General features: G+C 43.2%; 3 protein-coding genes across 9 annotated transcripts in view; 1 reads left to right on the top strand and 2 right to left on the bottom strand.

Moving 5' to 3' along the window:
• Positions 1-3,220, bottom strand: part of PLAGL1 (PLAG1 like zinc finger 1) — a 64,801-nt gene extending 61,581 nt beyond the window's left edge. For all 3 annotated transcript variants that reach the window (XM_054024321.1, XM_054024323.1, XM_054024324.1), the window contains exon 1: positions 2,790-3,220. The gene's annotated coding sequence lies outside the window, so the exon portion shown is untranslated. The remainder of the gene's footprint in view (positions 1-2,789) is intronic.
• Positions 3,221-13,788: 10,568 nt separating this feature from the next.
• Positions 13,789-14,707, bottom strand: SF3B5 (splicing factor 3b subunit 5). The gene has a single exon (XM_054023242.1). The coding sequence runs from the start codon at positions 14,604-14,606 to the stop codon at positions 14,346-14,348; it is 261 nt and encodes an 86-aa protein (XP_053879217.1). The 5' UTR covers positions 14,607-14,707; the 3' UTR covers positions 13,789-14,345.
• A 92-nt stretch (positions 14,708-14,799) lies between these two features.
• Positions 14,800-27,869, top strand: part of STX11 (syntaxin 11) — a 66,993-nt gene continuing 53,923 nt past the window's right edge. For all 5 annotated transcript variants that reach the window (XM_054023236.1, XM_054023235.1, XM_054023238.1 and 2 more), the window contains exon 1: positions 14,800-14,886. The gene's annotated coding sequence lies outside the window, so the exon portion shown is untranslated. The remainder of the gene's footprint in view (positions 14,887-27,869) is intronic.

The following is a 27,869-nucleotide window of genomic DNA, read 5'->3' as shown; positions in this document are numbered from 1 at the left end:
CAAACACATCAGCCCATCCTCAGGCTTTTGTAAAAAGCAAAGAAGAAAGACAAGTGGGAAAACCTGGCTTATGGTTGGATTTGCATTCCACTGAGGGCAGAGGTTGAGGCTTGTGGATAAAAACATTTGGAGAAGAAGAAAAAAAATTTTTTGGAGGCAGATGCATATGCAGTAATTTGCTTTCCTGTTACTCAATGGAGTTTCCTATGCCTCAGAAGGCATTTGTGATTACACAGAAAGTGGTACTACTGTCTGGAAAAGGAAGGAGGCTGTATATGTCCGTAGCTGCACAGCACTCAATGGTGCTCCAGGACCCTGGTAAGGGTATATCACATATAACATGAATATATCTCACACTTTGTCCCCCATACCTCTTAACTGCCCCCAAATTTTGAAGCACATCATTTGTTTTAGCCTTAATGTTACCTATGTTCTACACCAGTGGTTCTCAACCAGGGGTACGTGTACCCCTAGGAGTACACAGAGATCTTCCAGGGAGTACATCAACTCATCTAGATATTTGCTTAGTTTTACAACAGGCTACATACAAAGCACTAGCCAAGTCAGAACAAACTAAAATTTCATACAGACAATGACTTGTTTATACTGCTCTCTATGCTGTACTGAAATGTAAGTACAATATTTATACTCCAAATGGTTTATTTTATAATTATATGGTAAAAATAAGAAAGTAAGCCATTTTTCAGTACTAGTGTGCTATGACACTTGTATTTTTTATGTCTGAGTTTGTAAGCAAGTAGCTTTTTAACTGAGGTGTAACTTGGGGGTACACAAGTCAAATCAGACTCCTGAAAGGGGTACTGTAGTCTGGAAAGGTTGAGAGCCATTGTTCTACACAAATGTATAGTGTCCCCTATTTTTTAATGTTGAAAAATATTTACATCAGAAATATGAAATCATTAACTGAAGTTACAGAAAGTTATTTACATGGAAGGAAGGAATCCCCCAGTATTCTAAATTTCCTGCATGAATAATTCTTGTCTTTGTCATACACTGCATCCCCCATTTGGACCTTTGTAGGTTTTGAGGAATGTCATTTTGTCCAATCCTTTGTATTTCTTTATTCTAATAGTGGGCATATGTTGTTCTTCCCCTCTGCATCCCCTGCCCCTCACTCTGAAACTTGATCTGATTGTGCAGCTCTTTACTCATTTCAAGACTAACAACAAGGAAATGCCAGTGCGTATAAAAATCAAAATCACCACCCCTTGCACACACCTTGCAATCCCTTCCCACCTCTCACTTCAGTCAACAGGGGAGAATCTACTTTCCCAGAATACTTTGCAGGAGAAGAAAAAAAATGTGTACGTCATTGTCCTCAGTTGAGTTCAATACACAATACTTTACAAATGGCAGCAGCAGCAGCTTCCTCTTTAGCCCAAGAAGGTGGCAATAGAGAAAGGAGCGGTGGGAGAGAATAAAGTCTCAGGGAAAGCAATAAGAAACAGAACTATCATGTGTGTCTCCTTTAAATCTGTGAGGATAACAGGTCCTGACACTAGAGCATCTTTCCCCTCCTGCACTCAAAGTAAGTTGCTAACTAGGTATCAATAAACATGCTGTCACCCATATGCATCTCACAAGGCCCCAAGGATATGCCTGCAGTGCAATAAAACACTTGTGGCTGGATGTGTCGACTGATGGGCTCAGGCTGCAGGGCAATAACATTACAATGTAGATGCTCAAACTGGAACCCTGGTGGGGTCCCAGAGCCTGGGCTCCAGCCCAAGTCCAAATGTATACAGTGCAATTTTATAGCCCCACACAGCCCAAGATCCACAATCCTGAGTCAACTGACAGGGGCCAGCCCTGAGTGTTTTATTGCAGACAAACCCTAAAGCCTATATGTCTACACTGCAATGTAAGCACGGGGTTTGAACTCAGGCTCAAGTGTAACCTCTCTTTCGTCCACACACAAATAATGCCAACCCAGGGCTTAGACCCAGGGGCTAGGGTTGCCAACTGTCCAGGATTGTCCTGGAGTCTCCAAGAACTAAAGATTAATCTTTAATTAAGGATAATGTCATGTGATGAAACCTCCAGGAATTCATCCAACTGAAGTTGGCAACCATACCAGGGTCTCAGGAGTCCATGAAGGAGTGAGGGGGACAAGCCGGGACACTTCAAGCCTTATTACTTTGTACTGTAGATGTAACCCTATTGTACTCACCAAAAGTATCCCACAATTCCACAGTTTGTCATTCTTTGGCCTTGGGACAGTCAAGTGTTCCCACACTGCACCATGAACAAAGGGCTAGAGCAGCCCCATTTTGGGAGTGCGCTAGGAAGTCTGGGATAGGGATGGTTGAACTCAGCTCCCCCCGCCCCCCAATGCAGTGCAGATGCTGGCGCTGCTGGTTGGGACCAATGGTTCAACAAGTCCTAACCCGGGGTTATAAATGAATGTAGACACTCAAGCCCTAGGTTAACAAACCCAGGGTCTGCTAACTCCAGGTCTACTAACCCTGGACTGGATGCAGCACAGACATAAGACTCCCAATCCCTATGCGGGTCCCATTCTTGCCACCTGGCTATTTAGCCTGTAAGCGCCTAGGGACAGGGAGTGTGTCCTGGGCACCCGGTAACAACACTGGGGGAGCAGGAGCGAGGAAATCTCTCTACCCACGCGCGTCTCACACTTTGTCCCCAGCCCAGGCAGCCCCTCCAGGGGAGCGTGAGGGCAGCGCCCCCGCTCGGCTCACCTGGCGCTGGCCCGCAAACAGCCGCCTCACTCCGCCCCAAGCTCCCCAGCAGCGGCTGCCACTCACCCGCAACTCTCGCTCATCTCCCGGCTCCGCTGGGGCCGGCCGCCCGTTCCAGGCGCTGGGGCTGCCGCCTCCCGGCCCGGCTGCCGCTTCCCCGCCGCCGCTGCCTCCTCTGCCCTGGGCTAGCGCGCGACGCAAATCCCGGGGAAGGCTGCGGCGGCCGGGCGCCGGGACAGCTGCTGCCGCTGCGGCGGGCGGGGGACTTGCCCAGGCACGGTGGGCGGGCGCCCCTGCGTTGTTTAGCCGCTCGGCCGGCCGGCCCTGCCCCCGCCTCCCGCTCTCTGCCCGGGCGGAGCAGCCCCCGCTCTGCGCGCAGGACAAGCCGCAGGGCTGGTTTGGGGGCGAGGTGGGTGGCGAAGCAGCCGGGGGTGTGAATCGGGTCTGCCTCCTCGCGGTGTAACTGCGGAGTCGCTTCCTGGCGGAGCCGGAGTGAGTGCGGGCGGACGCTTGCCGGCCCCGGGAGAGGGATGCGCCTGGAGCACAGCGCTACAAAGCCCCGTAGTGCTTCTCCAAACCAACACAGCTTTGGGCCAGTGAGCAGCCCCGCTGAAGTCCTGGTGCACAGCTGGGTAGGTATTGGTAGGATCGGGGCCTCAGACTATTGACACAACGGTGGTTAATGCTGGTCTACTGCTCTAGCTGGCCCCAGCCCTAGTTCTTCAGTGCCTCTTGTTTCAACTCCAAAATTACCCATGTGGTTTCACCAACTCCAAGCCTTCAAAATCGTGAGATTGGCTTTAATTGTGAAAGAATCATGAGATTTAAGAAATAATTAGAGGATTCTTTTCCATTTGTCTTTTGATGTTGGAGGTTTTTCCAGCTTTTCTCTGCAGGCTAGAAGCTGACTTTATTAGGAAAGGACAATTGAGACTTTCAGCTCCAGCAGTTGGGAACTTTAAGAAAACCTCCAAAATCACTAGACATGATAAAATTGCAAGAATTGGTAATGCAGCCTATGTTCACCACGGATGTGGTGTTCCCTCGCTCTTATTGCAGAAAATGATTTAACAGAAATTCAAAATCATGAAAACGAGATTGGAGAAGGGTTTCTTTGCACTAAAGGAAGGAATCACACAACATTTTAAGTATCAGAGGGGTAGCCCTGTTAGTCTGGATCTGTCACAGGACTCTTTGTTGCTTTTTACAACATTTTAAGTGTCCCTTATTTTGGGTCTTTGTCACACATTATGGCACACCTTTGGGCCTTGGCTGGTTAAGAATTGTTATTACAATATTAACCTTAATCTATATAAAATCTTAAAATTCTATATACATAAACAGGGCTTCAAGCAGTTATAGGTATTTTAAGCACGGTGTTCACAGAAGAATCATAGAAGATTAGGGTTGGAAGAGACCTCAGCAGGTCACCTAGTCCAACCCCCTGCTCAAAGTAGGACCAACACCAACTAGGGTGTTGTCTACCACTGCTTGAAACAGAGCTACATTATACCATGATTAAAATAGTGGCACCTAGTCTACTAATTCTTCCACACATTTAAACAAGTTCTTCGTGGTTCTCTGTAACCTGTTGCACTCTGTACCCTCCAACACTACCATACTAAAATGAAATGTTTAAAATGCAAATTTTACTTCCCAATATGGGTTCCAATAATGCTTCCCACTGAGCCACATTTTTCCATCTGTTAATTTTTAATGGTAAATTTTGTCTGAATAGGGATTGCAGGATCAAATTAAATCCCATTGCAGCAATTTCTTTACATTTCTCTCTCTTTCTCTCTCTCATACAATTTCAGCCCCAAGCTTACACCTACATTTTCTGTCAATTAGGGTGAGAGAAACTACCATACCACAATATTGAAAAAACAAACATTTTAACCACTTAAACCTTGAGATATTTTCATTTATGATTGCCAGCGGCATATTATTATATAGTAGGCAGCTGTAAAAAGCAACACGATTATTTTCAAACCATTTTCATATCCAAAATATTCTGAATTATTTTAAACTCAAATGATCAATTTAATCTTTGTCTCAAGAAGATCTTTAGTAGCCCAATCCTGCAGTCTTCTGGGTAAGCAAAGCTCCCATGAGGTTTAAGTTATTTATTCTAGTTTCAAAACAAGACTGCAAGAAACTCATTTGTAGTATTTCTCAAATTCTTATTTCTAAAATCCATCTTTTCATGTGAGACTTAGCTATTTCTATTAATCTTATAACACTGTGTCTTTTTATGTGTTCAAGGTGAAGGACTGCCAATCTAGGAAAATTTTAAAACTACTTAAAACTCCATTTTTAATTTCTCATAGCCTTTCCATTTATACAGCTTACCAAAATATTTATATTTAATGTTTATTTCCTTAACAGTCCTCACCTGCTGTAATTGAAACTTCTGCGAAGTCACAATTATGATGAATTTTCATATCACTGTAATTCTCCTGGCAACAGACTAATCTAAATTCAAGATTTAAGGATCAAACAGAGAAAGAGTTGGAGAGAAGTTGGTTGTGAAAGGAAAGGAAATAATAATAGCACTGGGAATATCTAAATTACTGTCAGTTTTTTCTTGTATTAAAATTCTTTTGTCAAATATGCCATGGAATGAAAGTCTCTTTTTGAAACATTGCCAGGAAAAGTAATTAGTTCCTGTTACTGCTGGTCCATAGATATTTTGCTGAACTCCTGCTGTGCAGGCTAATCATAATATTGTAGGAAAAATGGATTTCCCCCCAGATCTTTGAAAATCATACAATACTGCTTTAACATTGTCCATTACCCCAACCCAGTACCTGATTCCATTCACCATACAGTATTACAATCAAGTGCTGGACCATGTGTCAAAGGGAATCCATTGAAAATGCTCACAGTGGCCCCAAACATTTTAACTAAAGTGCTGAGGTTAAAGTAAGGAGAATGTGGAAATGGCAGAGGAGTGCAGCTTCCTGTGCTAAAATGAAAGGGGAGGTTCCCCTCCTCAACCTGTTTTGGGTAAACAGGGCTCCTCCACAGCTCCCCCTCTTCCTTGGCTGGGGCAGAAAGAGCTGCCTGTCATTGTTAAATCTACTTTAACCACCGTTAAGATGCATGTTCTTCCCTAACTTCATGGGAAGAGGGTAGCATTGATGAAGTAATGGCAAAATTCAGTCCCTGGCTAATGAATGGATGGAAGGTCAATCAGTCAGGAAATAATCTTAAAGCCAAGGAACCATAGTCCAAAGTTGTAGTGTGTGGTGGTGGTGTTTGGGGGGAAAATTGTTGGTCTTTGGTTCCTTTTTTCCCCCGTGGGTAGGCAGTATCATCAATGAGAGCAATAGATGTAATCATTTGTATGTATATGTTCTATTAACCATTTATAACTCTCTTCTTTTCTTTTATTAATAAATCTTTAGGTAGGTTACTAAGGATTCGCTGACAATGTGATATTTGGGTAAAATCTGAGATTCATATTGACCTGGGGGTATGTATCTGATCCTTTGGGATTAGAAAGAATCTCACATATGGTGACATGGGTTTTCAATAACCTCTCACTATACTAGATTGGGTTGTCTGGATGGGAGCCAAGGGCTGGAATACCTAAAGAGGACTGTGTTTGGCTTCTAGTTAACCAGGGTGGTGCTGAAGAAGCTCTCTTGTTACTGGATTGGTAAATCTAATTATAGAATAAACCACCAGTTTTGGGGAGATTGCAAGAAATATGGCAGTCTGCTCTGAGTGTGGTATTCTCAGTGTTGCCCATCTCAGGCACCTGGACACAGTATTATCTCTGTATTTGGCACTGATGTGACACCTACAGGAATACTGTATCCAGTTCTGGTGTTCACCATTCAATAAGGATGTTGATTAATTGGAGAGGGTACCGAGAAGAGTCATGAGAATGATTAAAGAATTGTAAAACATGCCTTATAGTGATAGACTCAAGGAGCTAATTTTATTTATCGAAGAGAAGGTGAAGGGGTGACTTGATCACTGCCAGTAAGTACCTACCTGGGGAACGAAAATTTTATAATAAAGGTCTTTTCATTCAAAAAGGCAAAGTCATAACAAGATCCAGTGGCAGGAAAAAGCAACTAGACAAATTCATACAGGAGGTCAGACTAAATGATCAAAGTGGTCCCTTCTTGGGCTTATCTCTGAATCTAATATTGTAAATTCTGTAGCTCAAGTAATAAGTGGTATAAGTTTGTGCTGCAACACTAAAGGTTCAGGGTTCAAAATGAGCTGAGAATGCATGATTTATTTGTTGGGGAGGGGAACAGAATTTTTTTAACCTTTTTTCTGTTAAAAAAAAAACCCTAGGAAATTACATTTTAAAATAACCCTTATTAAAAGAACATTATTTGGATTGGAAAGTCAAGTACTTGAAAGTTGGGAAATGCCAGATTTATGATTTCATGTCCAATCTTAATTCTGCCTTCTCATGTGTATGCAAAAAGGTAAGTTTTTAATAACTTGATCACATACCATTTTTTTTCACATGATCCTACCTGTAGATTGGTGGACAAGAGGGCAGAATTAATGTTACATGGGCAGCTGTACACATGTAATTTCCTAACTTTTAAGTATGTGACTTTGCTATCTAAAGTTATTTTAACTTTTTATTGGTAATTTATATATTGCTGTACATATATAATGTAAGGTAGAAATGCATTACTTAACTTTTCAAGTAAGTGTTATATGAGTGTCATGTATGGGCTTTTCAAACAATTAAGCTTCATCACTGCGAACAAGGCATTCTGACCAATTTTACAATTAGGGATACTGTGTCACAGAGTGATTCCTGGCTGAACCAATGTCAGCTCTGTTGCAATACAACTTAGTAATATAGTTAAAACACGACTTACTGTCATTTTTATAGCCAAGATTAAGCTATGTTATAATACAGTCAGGAGATCACCGAGGTATGTGTCCTCTAAGTCAGTGTTTTTCAACAACCGGTCCATGGATCGGCACCAGTCCCTGAGATCTCCCTGACAGTTTAGGAATGCAGCAAGTCAGTCCCTGGTATCAAAAAGGTTGAGAAACACTGCTCTAAGTGACATGCTCCAGGACGCACAAGTCAGTGGTAAAACCAGGAATAGAACCTAAACATTTTGGCTCACACACAATTACCTGCTCTAACTTCTGAAATAGCACTCTGTCACATTACCAGTAAAAGAACATAGAAGAAATAAGACAGCCCCATAATACTGGACCAACATCTGCTGGTGAAAGAGACTAGTTTTTGAGCTACAGAGTTCTTCTTCAATTCTGGAAAAGGTACTAAATACAAGGTGGAACAAATTGTTTAGCATAAGTAGTATGAAGAGGTGTGCCTGGCCCTTCAAGACCTCCAGCTGGAGGCTCTTGGTCATTCCACACTCCACCCCAGGAAAGGAGCAGCAGAGATGGGTCCTCCAGTCCCAGCCAATCAGTGTCCAGCAGGCTCAGATAAAAGGAGCTGCAGACCTAAACAGGTCAGTTCCTAGCTGGGACCAGAAGAGCAAGGAAGGGTGCTTATTGCTGGTTACAGGTGCTCAAAAGGAGAAACAAAAGATGGGTTCTGGTGTGGTACTTGCATTTAGCAAGGAGGAATAGGCTTTGAGAACTTCAGCCTTGAGGTAAGGGTGAAGAGAAAGAGGCTGTGTGGGGAAAGGCCCAGGAAATAGCAGAAGAAAACTGAAAACAGCAGTATGTGGTTGCTGTGTATAGGATCCCTGGGCTTTGACCTGGAGTACAGGGTGAGCCTGGGTTCTACCAACCTACTAGCAAAGTGGCCTAAACCCCAAGAAGGTGTGGCTTTGATGGGAAATAAAAGTGAAGAGTAGGACTTAAAGGGGCCCAGAGATGGGGCTGAGGACCCTAGTGAGGACAAACAGTGTGGCAAAAGCATTGCTATCCATTTTAGACTATGACTTGCCCAGGGGGCTAAGACACTGAAGACCTGCCTAGTGAGCTTAGCAACCTACAAGGGGTGCCAGAAGAAAAAAGATTTCAGCACCACACCCAGCTAACAGGAGGTATTCATGAGAGGTGAGTGTCCTGTCCCTCCACCCCGCCATCACAAGTAGCTAACACATTCTAACTTTCACGGTGGAGTGCTCCTTAACACCTCTGCAGCCATAGGACCAAAAAAAGGGAGATTAGTGGGTTACAGATTATTGTAATAAACCCTAAATCCAGTGTCTTTATTAAGACCATGATGTTTAGTGTCTAGAAAAGTAATGAATTTAAGCTCCCAGGTGCCTCTTTTGAAGGCATTATGCAGGTTTCTTTTGAGGATGAGGACTGAGTGGGTCAGATATAGAGAGAGCATTTTGTGAAAAATGTTTGTCTACAGGTGATAGTGTTTTTTGTCTCATTTTTCTGTGTGTGCTCATTTAAGAGTACTATATAGTAATTGTCTGGATTCACCCACATAGTTGTTACTGGGTTATTTAATGCCCTGGATGAGGGACACCACATGGATCTTAAAAGATGTTTGTGGGAGAGAGGTATTGATCACTGTGGCAGTGGAGATATGTCTACAGGTTTTGCATCTGTTCTGGTGCAGCTCGGAGTTGGTGGGACCTGGTCTGTGAGGACCTTGTGTCTGATGATGATGGGCATTGTTTGAAGGCCAGAAGAGGGGGGTGGGGAAAAGATTTCTTTTGGGATGCAGTCCCCATCAAATATGGGTTATAATTGTTTATTGATACCCCCTATGGAATGGTAGGTGACAGCTAGAGGTGTGCATTGGAGGATGTCTGGGAGGGGGGCTTTTTGTTTCTTTGTTTTGAAGAAGGTTCTCTCAGGGGTATTTAGGTGGCCTGTTCCATGATGTGACCTACTTCTCTGGTGGAGTGTCCTTATTTGGTGAAGGCAGTTTTACATTTGTTAAGGTGTGTTTCCTGAACTTTCTCCTCTGAAGACATTCTGTAGTATCTGAGGGCCTGGCTATAAATAAAGGATTTTTGTGGGGGGAGGGGGGGGTGATCCATGGATTTTTTTTTTTTTTTTTGGTACATAGTTGTCTGTAGGGTTCCATTGTTGAAGATGGTGGTGGCCAGGAAGCTGATGCTGGTGCGGGAGTATTGTAGAGAGCCTTTGATGGTTGGGTGGTGGCTGAACTTGTAGTGGAAATCTATGAGGGAGATTAGGTTGCCCATCCAGAATATGAAAATATTGCTGTATCTTGGGTTTATCATTGGGCTTATGGTGCATTTTTCCAGAAATTCATCCTCAGGGTGGCCCATGAAGAGATTGGCATAGTGGGGAAGCCATCCTATGTCAGCCAGTTCAACATGAGAAACTTAAAATATTGGCTTCTGCAGCTAACTCAGACGTCTTCACTTTCATTTTCCTGTTTGTTCATAATCTGGAAAAGAAAAACAAGCTTTCCTGCTTTTTCAGGTCCCAAACGATTTCTCAATTTGGAACGAAGTAGTTCAAAGGAAGAAAATATTTTCTACACCGGCAGAAGCTACTGCTGCTAAGTGAGATTATCACTTGAACAGTCTCTGAATCCAAGTCAATAGGAGTTTTTTTTTTTTTTGTCCCTAAAGACTACAGAATTAAATCAGAAGTTAGTAAATGTCAAGGGCTTGTATTGGATTATATGCAGGGTACACAATTTATCACCCATTTTAAAATCTCCTTTATAATTTTTAAACATTAAACTATTTTAACATCAAATGTTTCACAAGTAGAGCAAAAATACCTACTAAAACCCCTTTGCTTTTCCTTTTTTTGACAGAAAAAAAAGGATAACACTGCAAATTTGCATCACTTATTCTTTGTTTTGTAATCCTTACCCACATGAGAAGTCCCACTTGTTTCAATGGGAATACTTGAGTAGGAATCCTCATGTGAATGAAGGTTTGCAGAGTTGGGCCTTCAATTTATAACAAATTTGAGCTTGCGCAAAATGAGATGTTACTTCTGGAGTATTCATAGCCTTAGCAGTCCAGTATTTTCTCATAATACCCTTACAGACCTTTAAACAAAGGGGTGGCTTTTGGACAAGAGGCATTTTTAATTAGCCTCTGGCAAATTAGATGTCCTAGTATTACTGTTCACTAGCTATTCAAACCTTCATATCAAAGCATATCCCTTATAATGTGAGACCTGAATACTGAGTGATCAAACAAAAATGAGTTAGGATAACCTGAGCCCTAATTTCTCTGGTGCATTTGTTTTATAATAGCTTAAGTAGTTTTGAACCCTATGAAAGATGTGAGGTGTGTGGTTTGTTTTTTAATTCAAACCTTTAAGTTGTCTAGAATATGAATTCAAATTATATTTTGTCTTTTTTTAAAACAAATCCTCGTAGCGTTATACAATAGAATTTTGTATTAAATTTAGGGCTGTCTTATCGGTTAACTCATGTGATTAGCTCTAATTGCAATTAAAAAAATTAACTGCAGTTTTAATCACACTGGTAAACAATAGAATACTAGTGGTGAACCACTGCCACTGGAAGCTGCAGGGAGCCATCCTGTGGATGATCAACATCAGTAAAATGTCTCATGGCCCACAATCAGATTACCCTGATAGACTGCATGCAGCCAGCAGGTTGCCCACCACTGATGTAGACTCTGCTGATGCATATTAAGTTCCCTACTGCACTGCCCTAAATAGCATTTTTAATTTAATATGGACAAGAACATCATTGTTACACTAGATAAGCCAATTGTTAAAGCTTCCCCATAAAACACGTCATAATGTGTCTTCAGGAATGGATTTAATAGCGGGCAAGGTGGAGTCTTTGAATTCTTCTTTCATTTTAAGAGATTCAACCTACCTGCCATTTTCAGCCCAAAGGATTACAGGACTTTCCTGGTTTCCTGTCTGCGCATGCAGGAGCCTCCTCACCCTCACTCTACCCCAACCACTCCCCATTGAGTCTTTCCATTGAAGGTCCAAGTTACCAACAATGCTTTTATCCTTAAAACTGTGGACTTCACATATTTGTGCATCATCTGGCACAAATAACCACACTTTCAAGAACACCATTAATTTTTAAAAAATTAAACTATTTTAAACTTGTTACACCATGTACTTTGTCTTCAGCTAGGAACTGCAAGCATTATTTGTGTAAAGCTGTAACTGCCTCAAACACATTTTTACCTCTATACATTCAATGTACTGTAAGTCAGATGTTAACAGAACAAATATTGGCTAATCACAGCTACTTCTAGAACAGGGTTTCTATTTAAGGCCTTTTCTACATGGGGAAAGGTTCAGGATAACCTAAAGGTGTGAATTTAAAAGTGATGAGGTTATACAAAAACCTCCTCCCCACTGTGGCCACTTATAGTATTAAAAGCTGGTGGTGGGTGTGGCTTTTTTTTTTTGGTTTAGCTTGTTACTAGAGAATGGTTTAGCTTAAATCCTAAATCACTCATCTGGTATTAACACAGGGGAGTTCAGTGATATAACTGGTAACTCATGAAAGCAAGGCCTTAATAAAATTGCCTTTCTGTACTGTCTACCCCAAACTTAACTGTTGGTTTAAAAATACAAACTTTATATCCAGATATATTGAATTGTAATGAAATGCATTGCTGTATCTACCCTGTGTTAGATAAAACAAATTTGCTGAAGCTTTATTTTAGCTTCTGCCTGTGTCCAGTCTACATATGATAATGGTGTATGTCCTATTAAATAGCTGAATTAACAGATTCTCCATCTCATATGGAAAGGGTCACTTTGGAAACACTTTTGCAGGAGGGAAGTGACAATGCAGCTCGGAGCTGCACACAGTACTAAACCTCCGCTTCCTGAACTAGAAAGACAAACCAACACTTCAACGTGGAACTAAAAAAAAAAGGAGGGTGGCCATTACTACCCAGTTCCCAAAATAAGAGCTCCATAAATGTTATAAGAGTCTATCTTCTAAAATTCAACCTATTTGCTTTTGCAAGCAAACAGTATGATCAAGTTAGAAATAAGCCAAGAGCAGCACAATCCCCTCTGCCAGTCAAGTTAACTCTAGTTGCAAGTTGTTGCCCCAGCATTTCATCACTCTGCCCAACACTCCTACACTAGGGTTTTACATACATTTCTCTTTCAGGATCGAAACATGAAGATTATTAAAAGGAGATCTGCACAGAAAAAAAATTTTGCTTGTTGAAATGGGTAAACAGAAGTCTTTCAGCAAAAAGTTATTTAATCTTTCCCACGCTCCCTGCAGTGTTTTACACTGTTGCTGTATGCATTTAGGAGACGAAGTTTCACTTTTGCTGTTAGTACAATGGTCAAAATAGAAAAGGCAACAGAACTATATACCCTCTAAGGGAAGAAAAGAGTGAAAGCGCCAAAAAGAGGAAAAAAAACAGGAAGACACACACACCACAAAAAATGGGGTGAGGTTTAGAGAACCCAACAGGGCCTAGAGGAAAGGGAGATGAGCAAATAGGATACTAGAGAAAATAATTAGTGAACAGTATCCCACATAGTAATTCAAGGCCAGACAGCAGCACCTTACTTATTGTATAAGGTGGCAGTGTGGTGCATTTTACTAGCACAATCACCCTCATGACTCAAATTAATCCCTTGGAGCACCATCAAATCTACAGGTTCTTTGAATTTTGTTAAGTAAATGCCTGGGATGGGGAAATAGCTGCAATTATGGAAGCCACAATTCATGCTTCAGAAACAAATGCACCAGACAACTCTGCAAACACACACAATTATAGTTGCATAGAAACGAGGAGGAGTAATGTGGCACCTTAAAGATTAACTGATTTATTTGGGCATAAGCTTTTGTGGGTAAAAACCCCACTTCTGCAGATGCATGGAGTGAAAATTACAGATGCAGGCATTATAGGTCAGTATAATAATGCCTGCATCTGTAATTTTCACTCCATGCATCTGCAGAAGTGGGGTTTTTACCCACAAAAGCTTATGCCCAAATAAATCAGTTAATCTTTAAGATGCCACATGCCTCCTCATTGTTTTTGTGGATACAGACTAACACTACTATGCCTCTGATTCTTGACACTATGCATCGTTATATAGGTGACTGGTCCCCTGGTTTGCCTACTGAGCCATAAGTTACCCCAGGGGCAGATCACCAGGAGCAACATTTGAAAGCACTCAACGCATTTTTATTTCACATTTAAAAAACAACCAAAAACGTACAGCTAAACAAAGTGTGGTGTAGGGCTGTAAACAGCTGCCCCAGAGGAAAGGGATAGCGCGCCAAGTCCCTCCAGTCCAGGCCAAGTCCCCTTAGGAGCAGAGGGCCACACACTGGCTGACCCCAAAGACACGTGCTTTCCTCGTAATTAGGCCCCATGTCGGGAAGCGGCGGCTCCAGGTTCCCCCGCCCGGGGACGGACACAGTCCCGGCTCCTTCCCGGGCCACGGCCGCTGTTGGAGGCAGGGCGGCGGATCAATGCATCTGCCAGGCTCGGTCGTGATATGGGAGGGGGGTTAAACAGGGTCCAGCGCGGCCAGCCCAGGCTCCCACCCCCGGCGGCGGCGAGGCAGCTTCTTCTCGCTCCTCCCGAGAGCCGCTCCCGCCCCGAGTCCATCCCGGCTTCGGTTCCCTGCGGGCCGGCGAGTTCTGAGGAAACCGGGCCGGGCCCAAAAGTTTGAAGGGGGTGAGATGTCCCCTGGCAGGCAGAGGGAGGGGCGGGGCTAGGACTCCTCGGGCTTGTCGGCGGGCGGCCCGCAGGGCTGCAGCATCTTCTCCATGAGGTTGAAGCGCACGCGCGCCTTGCTCTCGTTCTCAGCAATGGCGAAGTAGTTGAGCAGGTCGAAGTGGCCCATGTAGGAGCAGTACGAGTCGCGGTGCTGGTTCACCAGCCACTCCCACTTGGTGGTGTCCGCGTGGCCCGTGCCGATGTACTTGGACTGCAGGTGCTCCAGCTGGCTGTGGATGGTGTAACGATCCGTCATGGCGGCAGCAGCGCAAGACGCTCTCGACAGCACCGAGCCCCAGGCGCTTCCAGACTTCACCCGGCTCAGGCACAAAATGGCGGCCGGAAGTGACGTTTGGGAGGAAATGCGTATATGTACCTCGCTCCCAGCCCTTCCTCCCCTCGAGCAATACTGCGTCGATGAGTCACCGGACCAGTTTTACCATCCGTCACAAACCCTCGCACTGTAAGGAGAAAAACGAAACTGTGGTTCGCGTCACTCAGGGGTATGACGGGATCGCGCCCGGCTGGAGAACGAGGTAAATTCACCCGCCTCTGTACAGCGCATGCGCTGACTGCACTAGCACGGTCCCAATTGCATGCTGGGAGCTGTAGTTCCGGGGAGGGGGTTGGCTGTGTTTGTCTTTTCACCAACGGCCACTGGGCGTGACGCGCGCTACCCCCCCCACCCCCGCTCCGTGGTCTCGGGGAGCCTCGTGCAGCGCCCGCTGGCGCCGGGGTCTGAGCCCAGCTCGGGCACGTCGTGGCGGGGCGGTGTGAGTGGGACGGGCTGTCAGACGGGCACGGGGGGCGTGGAGCACTGCCCGCCCGCCCGCGGTGCCACAGAAACGCCCAGCCTAGGACCGGCCACCCTGGCCCCTCACTTGGTTCCTGGGCAGCCCCGAGGCTGGGGCGTGTCAGGAACGGGTTTAACTGTTCGGGCCACCGCCCGTTGGCCGGCCAAACGGGTTCCCCGCAGCCAAGTGCGAACAGCGCTTCAGCGCAGCGGGGCGCCGGGCAGAGCGCCAGCAGCCCCCGTGCAAAAGTCCCGCCCTGAGCCCCAGCCTCAGCCTTCGCTGCTTGGCTGAGCCCTGCGGCCCGACCGCGGAGAGCTCAGCGGGATCCCTGCAGCGGGAGTGGCGCTGCTGGCAGAGTGAGACCTAGTCCTAGAGACAGAGTTGAACGTGTGGTTGTTTTTGGAGTGCATCGATCTGCTGCTGTGCACGTGTCTATCGTTTTACTCACGTCTTGGGCAGGGCCGGCTCCAGGTCCAGCTATTCGGCGGATGGTCCCTCACTCCCAATCGGGGTTACTAGCACAGAATGGCGTCGTGCCTCTGAACAGAGGAAATGGTTAGAAAACAGAACACTTTAGAAAAGAGGTTTTACTTCCCTCCCAGCTGCACCACAGCCTGGCTATTTTCGGTACAGTTCTGGCTCTCCAATGTGAGACTTCCTGGGGTGCTTATTTATAGAGCAGGAATGAGATTCTGCTTAGCTAAAGATAACCTCAGGAGCTGGAATAGGCTGTGCTCTATAGCGCTAGCTTTAAGGTAGTGTGGGAGCAAAACCACACTCATTACACAACTATGTTTAAATAGTTTGCCTGATAAAAGTAGACAGGTGGGGTTTTTGTTTGTTTGTTGGGGGAGGGGAGGACCCATGGTTGTGAAACCAATCTATCATATGCAATTCCCCAGATATTCTCTAGCCTGGTTTTATAAAATGGTGCTTATGTGGTTCTCAGATAGGTGAGTTATGTAATAACTGCATTATCAAATCCACATCTTCACTTCGCAGAACTACTTGATGCTTGAGCTTACACCCATGGAGATCAAGGAGAGCTTTGTTATTGACTTGAGAGAATTGATGTGGTTTGGATATATGAGATCCTGAATTACTGACAATCTTCAGCATATATTTCACAATAATAATGTATTAAAGGTATTGACCTATACTTATAACTGTCAGTTGGCTCACTATTAGAATTTTCAATTAAAGTAATTAAAGCAATTAAAGCTTCAGTAAATGATTTTATACAATATTTATTATGAATATTGAATAATTAAGGGACTACAGTTTCTCCATACTTGGATTCTCTGAAGTAACTAGTGTTTTTACTTGCAAAAATATGTTGATGTAAACAATAAAAACACCTGGAAATTGTTTTATTTGCTGAAATTCATAAAGAGTAAAAATTGTATCATTCCAAGTTGTTAGGAGATGAAGAAATCTACACTTGCAGTGACTCTAACTGGCCATTGGATGTCAGAGTTGTCCTGTACTTGAATACAATAATAGTCTGGCTATGTAGACTCTCTCCTCAGGCCGTATGCTACCAGCACTCCCAGCTATCTTCGAGACACCACTGACTTCCTGAGGAAATTACAGTCTATTGGTGGTCTTCCAGAAAATACAATCCTAGCCACTATGGATGTAGAAGCCCTCTACACCAACATTCCACACAAAGATGTAATACAAGCCGTCAGGAACAGTATCCCCGATAATGTCATGACATACCTGGTGACTGAACTTTATGACTTTGTCCTCACCCACAACTATTTCAGGTTCGGGAACAATGTATACCTTCAAGTCAGCGGCACTGTTATGGGTACCCACATAGCCCCACAGTATGCCAACATTTTTATGGCTGACTTAGAACAACGCTTCCTCAGCTCTCGTCCCCTAATGCCCCTGCTCTACTTGCGCTACATTGATGACATCTTCATCATCTGGACCCATGGGAAAGAGGTCCTTGAGGAATTCCACCAGGATTTCAACAATTTCCACCCCACCATCAACTTCAGCCTGGACCAGTCCACACAAGAGCTCCACTTCATGGACACTACAATGCAAATAAGCGATGGTCACATAACCACCCTATACCGGAAACCTACTGTTGGTGTCACTAGGCATCACCCTAGGTAACTCGGGGGGGTGGAAGACCCGAGAGTCGATGAAGCTCCCCCGCTCTAGGCCACTAGGTAACTCGGGGGTTGGAAGACCCGAGAGTCAATGAAGCCCCCCCACTCTAGGCCAAAGTGAATCAAAGTCCCTGCATGTTAAACTTTACTAACCTCACAGGCCAGCAGCTGGGAAGCAGTAGTGATAAGGGAAACCTACATGCCTCTAGCTAAAGGACAAGATTACTTGCAGAAAGAAACAGTGAGAACAAGCTGCACGGCCAAGGTCATGTAATGTAGCCAGAGGGAGAAAGGGGAAGAGGTGGGAATGGAGGAGGGGGGGTGAGAAAGGGCGGGGGAAGAAGGGAAAGGCTTGCTGCAAACTGTATAAAAAGACAAAGGCTGCTTATGTTGGTGTGCTTGATTTGAGACGTGCCTGTCTCCTTGCACCACTTTGAGATCTCAAATAAACTTTGATTGCTCCACCCTGGTGTGTTCATTGGCGCAAAGCACACCGGGCAACGAACCCCACTGTTGCTGTCCTCGGGCACTCTGTGCCGGCAACACTACTGACCACTATACTTACCAACATGCCTCCAGCTTTCATCCAGACCACATCCCACGATCCATTGTCTACAACCAAGCTCTAAGATACAACCACATTTGCTCTAATCCCTCAGACAGAGACAAACACCTACAGGACTCTCTCAAGCATTCTTAAAACTACAGTACTCACCTGCTGAAGTGAAGAAACAGATTGACAGAGCCAGAAGGGTACCCAGAAGTCACCTACTACAGGATAGGCCCAACAAAGAAAGTAACAACGCCACTAGCCATCACCTTCAGCCCCCAACTAAAACCTCTCCGGCGCATCATCAGAGATTTACAACCTATCCTGAAGGACGATCCCTCACTCTCACAGACTTTGGGAGACAGGCCAGTCCTTGCTTACAGACAGCCCCCCAACCTGAAACAAATACTCACCAGCAACTATGCACCACACAGCAAAAACACTAACCCAGGAAACTATCCCTGCAATAAATCCCATTGCTAACTCTGTCCACATATCTATTCAAGGGACACCATCATAGGAGCTAACCACATCAGCCAGACCATCAGGGGCTTGCTCACCTGCACATCTACCATTGTGATTTATGCCATCATGTGCCAGCAATGTCCCTCTGCCATGTACGTTGGCCAACCCGGATAGTCTCTACGCAATAGAATAAATGGACACAAATCAGACATCAAGAATTATAACATTCAAAAACCAGTCGGAGAACACTTCAACCTCCTTGGACACTCAATAACAGACTTAAAAGTGGCAATTCTTCAACAAAAAAACTTCAAAAACAGACTCCAACGAGAAACTGCAGAAGTGGAATTAATTTGTAAACTGGACACTATCAAATTAGACCTGAATAAAGACTGGGAGTGGATGGATCACTACAAAAACTAAAAACTAATTTTCCCCATGCTTATTTCCTCCTATTGTTACTCACACCTTCTTGTCAACTGTTTGAAATGGGCCACCCTGATTACCACCACAAAAGTGATTTCTCCTCCTCTTGATAATTGCCCACTTCCACTTTAATTGAATTGTCTCGTTAGAGCTGACCCCCCCACACTTGGTAAGGCAACTCCCATCTTCTCATGTACTGTGTATATATATCTGCCTACTGTATTTTCCACTCCATGCATCTGATGAAGTGGGTTTTAGCCCACGAAAGCTTATGCCCAAATAAATTGGTTAGTCTCTAAGGTGCCACAAGTACTCCTCGTTGTTTTTGATAATAATCAGTATGAGTGGTTGCTGCTGCAAAAGTCAGTGGGCCTGTTCTCATGTGAGACAGCTAGGTCAATGGAGAAAGACAGACACTGTGATTTTCTACCTCAGGGTTTACCTGAGCTTTTAAGCCTCCCATTGGTCCCGCATGTAACAGGAGAGCCCACACATGCTATGTTTGACCATACAATTCAAACATAGGGACAAATCAACCCAGAAAGAAGGGCATTGTTATGTGAGTATTGTTATATTTGTCATTCACCTGGAAACATTACAAAATGCACTTTACTAATTTTCTGACACTAGAAATCACAGCATCCCTCACTATTTTGGTTTGTTGTCCTGCTGATACAGTATCACAGAGATCTCCCTGATAATAAATTGCTTGAGATTTCTCCAGAGACCAGCCTGCAAAGAATGGAAATATGTAAGAATAATGTGGGGCTAGGGTAGAAAAGAATTCTCATTCCTGGATGGAAAATACATCGCATGGGAAAAGATGATGCATTTTCCTTATAAGCTGGCCTCTCTGGCTCCTGACTAACAGGATTCTTGGACAATTACTTGCACAGATCCTATCACCTCTGTCATGCTAGGCTAATAAAACCTATCTCTTGTTAATTCTGTGGTCTTTTTTTCCGTGAGATGTTCCATGGTGTCATATACGTTGTACATACCTTTTTATATGCACATAATTGGCCAAGTACTGTGATGACTTACAACTCATGTAACTGCAGAATGTGCATAAATTGGGCCAGTGAGTATCAGCTGGAAGATCTCTTTTCTTTGCTGAACAATCCTGTGTAAAGCTCTTTCCACAAACTAGACCTCTTCTTCCCTCTCTCCCCATTTCTCATCCTTGCTATCCAAATCTTGATTCCTTTCCAATAAGTGAATTGCTCATGATATATCTTAGCATAAAAACAAGGAAGCCATGGTAAAAAAACTGTTAAATTATTTCCTAGAAATTTTGCTTTATTTAATGTTTTGAATCTGTGATTTAATGGTGTAAAAAAAAAAAAAAAACCTCTTCCTAGAACGGAATTGTGCCAATGGATCCTAGCCAAAGCTGTACATACAGTAGTAAGAAAATGATTAAAAACGAGTGATAAAAGCAATAAAATACCATGTCCTACCACTTCCAGGCATATGCTTCGAGTATGTGTCGCTTTTTAAATCAACCTGCAACTAAAATGTTTTCTCCTTTTGTCTAAATCTAGCATCCACTCCCAAAATATTACATTGGCCTGAGGCCCAGGGCAAGCACTATCCAGAACTGGGCCAGTGACGTGTTTTAAGATTTGATATTTAGCAATGCATCCCAACTAGCGACAGAAGCTTTGTACAGGGAATGGAGAGATTCCCAGTTTATAACCCTGGAAGGGCCTGAAATATTAGATTTAAAAATTACACTGCTCTACAGCCAAAATGCTTTTGAAATAAATGTAATCAAACTTTACTAATCCTGGGTCACTGAGAACGAAAATGATGCTTAAAATTGTTGATTGGCTCTAGTTTTCAAGATATGCTATTGGGTCAGTATATACGACCCTTGACTTGGGAATGGCGAGGATAAGTGAGTTATAAAGGGAAGGGATCTCAATTTAAACCAGAAATGACTAAAATACATCTTGGACTGGCTCTATGAATAAATCTATGACTGGGTTTGGACAGTATTTGCTTTTTAGGCAAAACAATGAATGATGCAATCTGATGCTGGTATGACTATGATATGAATTGCATCATGTTATTCCTAGAAGTCATGGATGATGCAATCATAACGAAGCTTACATCACTCTGCTGAACAAATTGCCCTATATTAGCTCTAGAAATCATACAGTGTCGTGCTCTCTTATTTGTCAGTGTTTGATTTTGCAAAGGGACACATTTCTGTTTAGCCAAAGTGAGCAGAGATGCCTCGTACTTGTGTGAACAGTGCAGATAACTTCTGCTATGTTTGTGGTGAAGTGACTTTTGCATCACAAAAGCGCAGTATAACCACTATGGTTAAGAAAGCCTATCACCTTTCTTTTGGCTGCAAAATTGGAGATCAGGACAAGAGTTGGGCCCCACACATATGCTGCAACACTTGTGCAACAAATCTTCACCAGTGGTTGAACAGGAAAAGGAAATCTATGCCTTTTGCAGTGCCAATGATTTGGAGAGAGCCAACAGATCATACCAGCAATTGTTACTTCTGCATGGTGCCTCCGGTTGGGAAAGGTGTGTCAAAGAAGAAAAAGTGGACTGTGCATTATCCAAACATTCCATCAGCTATACGCCCAGTACCCCATGGAGAAGGACTGCCGGTTCCTGATGCACCAGAATCATTCTCACTTGAGTCAGACGAGGAAGAGGATGAAACTTCTGGTCCTGAACCATCAATGTCACAGGACCCACATTTTCTCCCATTCTCCTCCTCTGATCCACACCTCATAACACAAGGTGAACTGAATGACCTTGTCAGGGATTTGGAACTACCCAAGAGTAAGGCAGAGCTGTTGGGCTCCAGACTACAGCAGTGGAATCTCCTGGCAGGTGATGTTAGGGTTTCCATATTACGTGAATGTCAAAAGGATCTTGTCCCATTCTTCTTCCTGGAAGGTGATCTTGTAGCCTGCAACAACATCGATGGTGTGATGGCAGCCCTCAACATCATTCACGATCCAGATGAGTGGAGACTGTTCATTGATTCATCGAAGATGAGTCTTAAAGCTGTTTTACTGCATAATGGCAATGTTTTGCCATCAATTCCAGTTGGTCATGCAGTCCATATGAAGGAAACGTATGACAACATGAAACAACTTTTGAGGTGCATAAACTATGACCAACATCAGTGGCAGCTTTGTGGCCATTTGAAGGTTGTTGCTCTCTTGCTTGGTCTGCAGACTGGATACACAAAGTACTGCTGTTTTCTCTGCGAATGGGATAGTCGTGCAAGAGATTCCCACTACATCAAGAAAGATTGGCCATTCCGACAGTCATTGGAGCCTGGGAGGAAAAGTGTTCAGCATCCACAACTTGTTGAATCAAGGAATATTTTGTTACCACCCTTACACGTCAAGCTGGGTCTGATGAAGAACTTTGTCAAGGCCATTGACAAAACACAAGCAGCTTTCAAGTACCTCCATGGAAAATTTCCAAGGTTAAGTGAAGCTAAGGCCTTGGCTACACTTACCAGGTAGTTCGACGGCTGGAAATCGAAGTTCTGGGTTCGACTTATCGCGTCTAGTCTGGACGCGATAAGTCGAACCCGGAAGTGCTCGCCGTCGACTGCGGTACTCCAGCTCGGCGAGAGGAGTACCGCGGAGTCGACGGGGGAGCCTGCCTGCCGCGTGTGGACCAAGGTAAGTTCGAACTAAGGTACTTCGACTTCAGCTACGTTATTCACGTAGCTGAAGTTGCGTACCTTAGTTCGAATTGGGGGGGGTAGTGTAGACCAAGCCTAAGATAAAGGAAGATGTCTTTGTTGGTCCTCAGATTCGTGAACTTCTTCGAGATGATGCATTTGACCATGCACTGCGTGGCAAGGAAAAGACGGCATGGAAAGCCTTCCAGTTAGTGGCAATAAATTTTCTCGGAAACAACAAGGCAGACAACTACAGGTTGTTGGTGAAAAACCTCCTCAAGGCATACAAAAGCCTTGGTTGCAACATGTCACTAAAGAGACATTTTTTGCACTCTCATCTAGATTTTTTTCCACCGAACTGTGGAGCAGTGAGCGACGAGCACGGCGAGCAATTTCACCAGGACATTGCAACAATGGAGAAACGCTATCAGGGCAAATGGAGCCCATCAATGCTTGCAGACTATTGCTGGACAGTGACAAGAGATGCTCCATTTAATGAATACAAGAGAGAAGCCAAGAAGCGCCGAGTAGACCCTGAAGAAGACTAAACTATGTACATAATAGTTTTTTGCCTTTTGTTTCATAATAAATTGTATTTATATAACCCTTTTGCTGATTTTTAAAGTGTTACATAAACAGGACAGGTGAAATATCATCATGTAAAGCAACCATAAACACATGAAATGACCTAGGTTTACAATTTATGATTAAAACTCTACTATCTACACAATATACGTAGACATAAAATGTAAACTTAAATATCTTAGAAACAGTAGCCAATCAGTTGTTTTAATTGTCACATTTGAATTCAGCACATCAAAATACATAATAAATAGCACATTTTATCTCTGAAGCAGACGACTTCTCAAAAATTGTAGACCAGTGTTATTTACAGACACCACTTAAGTGTTTACTTCCAATTAATGGAGTAATAAAAGTCAAAATAAAAATGCTGTAAGTACAGTAGGATTTCATACAGTGGCTAGCACTAGCAACCCTGATGCTGATGAAGGCCTCTGGGCATTACCATAATATAATTACTAAATAATCATCTTAATGGCTGTCACTGTTTAAAAAGATTAACTTAAGATTGTTAAGCAGATCCATGTGAAATGAGCTGGGGGTCTCAGCCCAGGTCTTAAGGTACAAGTATCTACATGCCAAAACTGGCATCCTTGTTGGCAATGTCATTAGAGAAGCCAAGAATCAGTTGAGGATGAATACTAACCCCCAACACTTCGAGGTGGTCAGTGCAGGTTAGGGTAGAGAAAAATGGTTGGGGCACGAGAGGAGGAGGCTGATAGGAAAGGAGGAAGTAATGGTGAATTGACAACAATTTTAAATTTTTAAAAGGTCAGCCAGAACCGGATGAACACACCCACACATACATTAACAGAGGAAGTCTGAGCGGACTGGGTCAATCAGCACTTTCAAGCTGACCCCTTATATGTCTCTGGGCTCACTGGGCTGGATGAAGCAGCACTTTCAAACTGCTCCCCCTTATATGCCCCTGGGCTCCATGGACTGGGTCAAGTAGCACTTTTAAGCTGTCACCCTTATGTGTCCCAGATTCAGCACGGCCCTATCCCCATTCGCACATCACAATTGTACTGGCAGTAACCTACTTGATGATCAAACCCCACAGTATTTTGAGCGCTGCAGGGATCTTTAGCTTAGATAAAAGAAGCGTTGCTGTAGAGTGAATGGGGGAAGCTAAAAACACAAAAGAGTAAAGTTCAGCAAGAGAGAGAGAGAAGCAACCAGCTTAACCATACAAGTTATTTATTGAATAATAGTGATAACTACACAAGGAGGGCCTAAACCAACATAACATACATTATTAAAGGTTAATACCTAAGGTAGAAAGGAAAACAGAGAGAGAAAAAGAAGGGGATCTACCCACTCCATGAGGCTTGAACTGGTCGGGGTTCCCAGGTGATAGTGGTAGCTCAGAGCTCCCAGCACGATCAGTCAGGAGAAGACGGAGTCCCAGTGGAACTGATGCATAGTTTGGATCTAAGCATCAGAACATTGACTGGAGGGTGATTAGGGATTTTTGTAGAGAAAATACAATGGCTCATGGGACAACATTAGATTTGTTTATGGGTAAACTGATGACGCAAGGATTGTCTTTAGGCTAGACAATAAGAGCTGATCACTCTTGGCTATGGGTGGTGTTTTCTTCCAGGGAGCTCACAATGCAACTAAGCTGCTTCAGTATTTTGGATATCAGTCAAGCATTCATTACTAGAATTGGTCTGACTGCTGAGCTGGGTGTGGGCAGGCATAGGTTCCTGTTCTTTTTGCGGATACAGACTGACACGGCTGCTACTTTGAAATCTGGAGCAGAGATTCCCATAATGCAGTGCTTCCCTGCTTTTTCTGGTCCCAGAGTTCAGTGCGGTTCTCTGTTCCTCATTCTGTATGCAAATTGAGATGTCTCCCTGTCCCATCTTTCATGCAGATGAGGCTAGGGGAGTTGTCTCTGTTCTTCATTCTGTATGCTAATGGAGATATCTTAATCTTGTCACCCATGTCAGGAGGGGTCTAGGTGTGTCTCCCATCCACCCTTCATTGCTCTCTGCAAGTCTTTTCTCTGATGGGTTTTGCTTTAAGCAGAGGCTGTTGGGGGGGATCTTTCATGAGTCAGACAGGCTGGATACTGCACCCTGGTTCCCCAAGAGCTGCCTGGTATCAGATGGGCCTGGGCCCTGATCCTGCAGGCTGCCTTCCACAGGCCCCTACACCAATGCTGAGCCCCATTGATTTCACTACAGCTCTGCATAGACAGAAGGATCCACTCAGGTGGAGCAATTTACAAAACAGAGGCTAAAGGTTATCTGCAATGACCTAGGTAATACAGTCATAGTTTCACAAAATGTGACTAATACAGTTAGTAATACACTCTCATACTGATGACACCTTTATTCCAGTTCCCAGCATTACGTAATACATATGTAATGGATTATGTAGTAATAATAAATAAATACCCTAAATCAATATTTAACACTAGGTTAGTTTAGTTTAATTTAATTTAGAAAGTGATTGATAATCTATTCCATGGCATTCAGGAGCATTTAAAGGAAGTTTCACACTAGAGTTTCACTAGCACAGCATCTATGGACAAAAGCTTGAAATAGAGCAATTTAAGAAATGTGAGACAAACAGAGAGAGAGAGAGACAGCATCTGTTTAAAGAACACATCAAATGTCTCAGAAAGAGATAACTATCACTTGATAGTTGGAGAGGAGTTCTGTATTCCTTTATTTTGAAAATAAAAGCTTCTCTAAACAAATGTGCTGAGTTTCTGCTAAAGCTAAAAATAGAGCAGTCAGTCTGTCAGGTGAATTTAAACTGCTTGTAATTACTGAAGGATAATTTTTAAAAATTCACAAATTGTAAATAAAATGGATCTTAAAATCAAGAACCAGTAATCAGCAGTTATGTAGGCAGCTGTACTCTGATTTCTCCTTTCCTTCATCTGTCTCACCTTTCCTATGGGACCTTTTTATGTCATTAATCCCAGGTAAAGTATCACAGCTAATACAGAGCTGAGGGATACAACAGTCTGCCCTGAGGAAGTGAGCTTATATGGTAGCATAAACACATTTAAATCACCCTTAACAGAAAACCCCAATTTAACTTTTTATGGTCAGCCTAAGATAGAAGGAGCTGATCAGAACAATCACCAATATTCTGTATCCACTACAATGTTTTGGTGCAATAGGGCAAGTTAGGACGGAGAAGAAGACAACTCTCATTCGCTCTTCTTTAAGTCTGACCCTTAAAAACTACTTAATACATCAGTCTTCATGTTCATGTTTTTTAAAGATGTATTAATTTTTTAAAAGAAACTATTTTAAAATTGCTCTCCACAAAGAAGCCTATCTACTTAAAAAACAGTAATATTTATCATTTCAATTGGATACTAGAACAGTGGTGTCATAATCCTTATCTTGACAGAGCTCTAACGTTTCTATTCCGCACAAGTCTAAAACTCATCTGTAAAAACACTGAGTCAATAGATAAGACATTTGAGAAAGTACAAAAAATACTTTCAGTAGAAGTGGGGAGATGTTGATATCTCTGAATCGCTAACATGACAGACCAAAATGGTTCATTTGATGCTGTTGTAAATGCATTGTACTAATTTATTTTATGGAGTTTTGATCTGAGGATTACTGACATGACAGACAATAATGGATACACAGAAATCATTGTGGTTGATCATGGCAATAGATATTTAGGAAAGTTTAACCTCAGGATAAGTTGAACAATACAATAGAACTGGTTCATCTTTGTGTTACTGGGTTCTGGGGTATCAGTAACAGAGTCGGACTGTCTGTACTGGGCTATCTTGATTATCACTTCAAAATTTTTTTTCTCTTACTTAATTGGCCTCTCAGAGTTGATAAGACAACTCCCACCTGTTTATGCTCTCTGTATGTGTGTATATATATCTCCTCAATATATGTTCCACTCTATATGCATCCGAAGAAGTGGGCTGTAGCCCACGAAAGCTTATGCTCTAATAAATTTGTTAGTCTCTAAGGTGCCACAAGTACTCCTGTTCTAATAACAGAAGAGACTGTTAACCAAACCAGTGCTTTTCAACCTTCTCAGGTTGACAACCTCTTATTCAAAAGCAAAAATTTTCATTACCCCCTTACATTTTTAGCTTACTTTTATAGTAAATGTATCAATGATAACAATGATAAGCCTGTATAAGTTAATACTCGTGCACACACACACACAAACTACATTAAAAGAATATTTTTAAGGTTGCAAAGTCAAGCACTCAAAAGTTAGGATATGCCAAATTAAAGTGGAACCTTAGTTTGGCCTCCCCTTTGCTTTATGTATCAGGCAGATTCCTTGTCCATGCCACGTGGGCCCCGCCAGGCGACATTTGAGACCACAGGAAAGACAGTCTTCTTGCTGTCCGTTGAAGTGCCTGAACCCAGACCTGGCGCAGCCAGTATCGGCCCAGAGCTGCAGTTGCTGGGAAAATCCTGCTCAGTCCCAGGCTGGACTGGGCAAACAGAATCTTCAGAGATTTCAGTAGTTACAATCTCTGAAGTCTGTACTAGCATGTGCGATCTGCAATTTTTGAAAAGGCTTTTAAATTGGCCAAGTTTGGGTGAATTATAATAGGGGACAGCACAAGTCACCTGCCTGCCAAATTTCACATCACTGCTCCAAACCTGGGGGCTCTAGAGCTGTTCAAAGAAAAGGTCACCAGATTTTTTTTTTTAATATTAGTAAAGCAAAGTATTTTTTCCTAATCTCATTCTTGGAAATGGCTATACTGTTTTGGCTGAAACTTCAGCCTGAGGAAGACACCAGCATAGAAAATTTCCTCCCAAATGTTTAAACTATGGCAAAGTTATAAGCAATTGAAAACAGGGTTTTATAATGTGAAGTGTCAGGCAACCTTAGTGCTAGCAGCCCTGCCTATAGTTTTTGTGTGTGCTTCGAGTGCTTG

This window comes from Malaclemys terrapin, chromosome 3 (assembly GCF_027887155.1).
Source record: "Malaclemys terrapin pileata isolate rMalTer1 chromosome 3, rMalTer1.hap1, whole genome shotgun sequence".
Lineage (NCBI taxonomy): Eukaryota > Metazoa > Chordata > Testudines > Emydidae > Malaclemys > Malaclemys terrapin.
The sequence above is the reverse complement of the archived record's forward strand: the minus strand, read 5'-3'. Positions and strand labels throughout refer to the sequence as shown.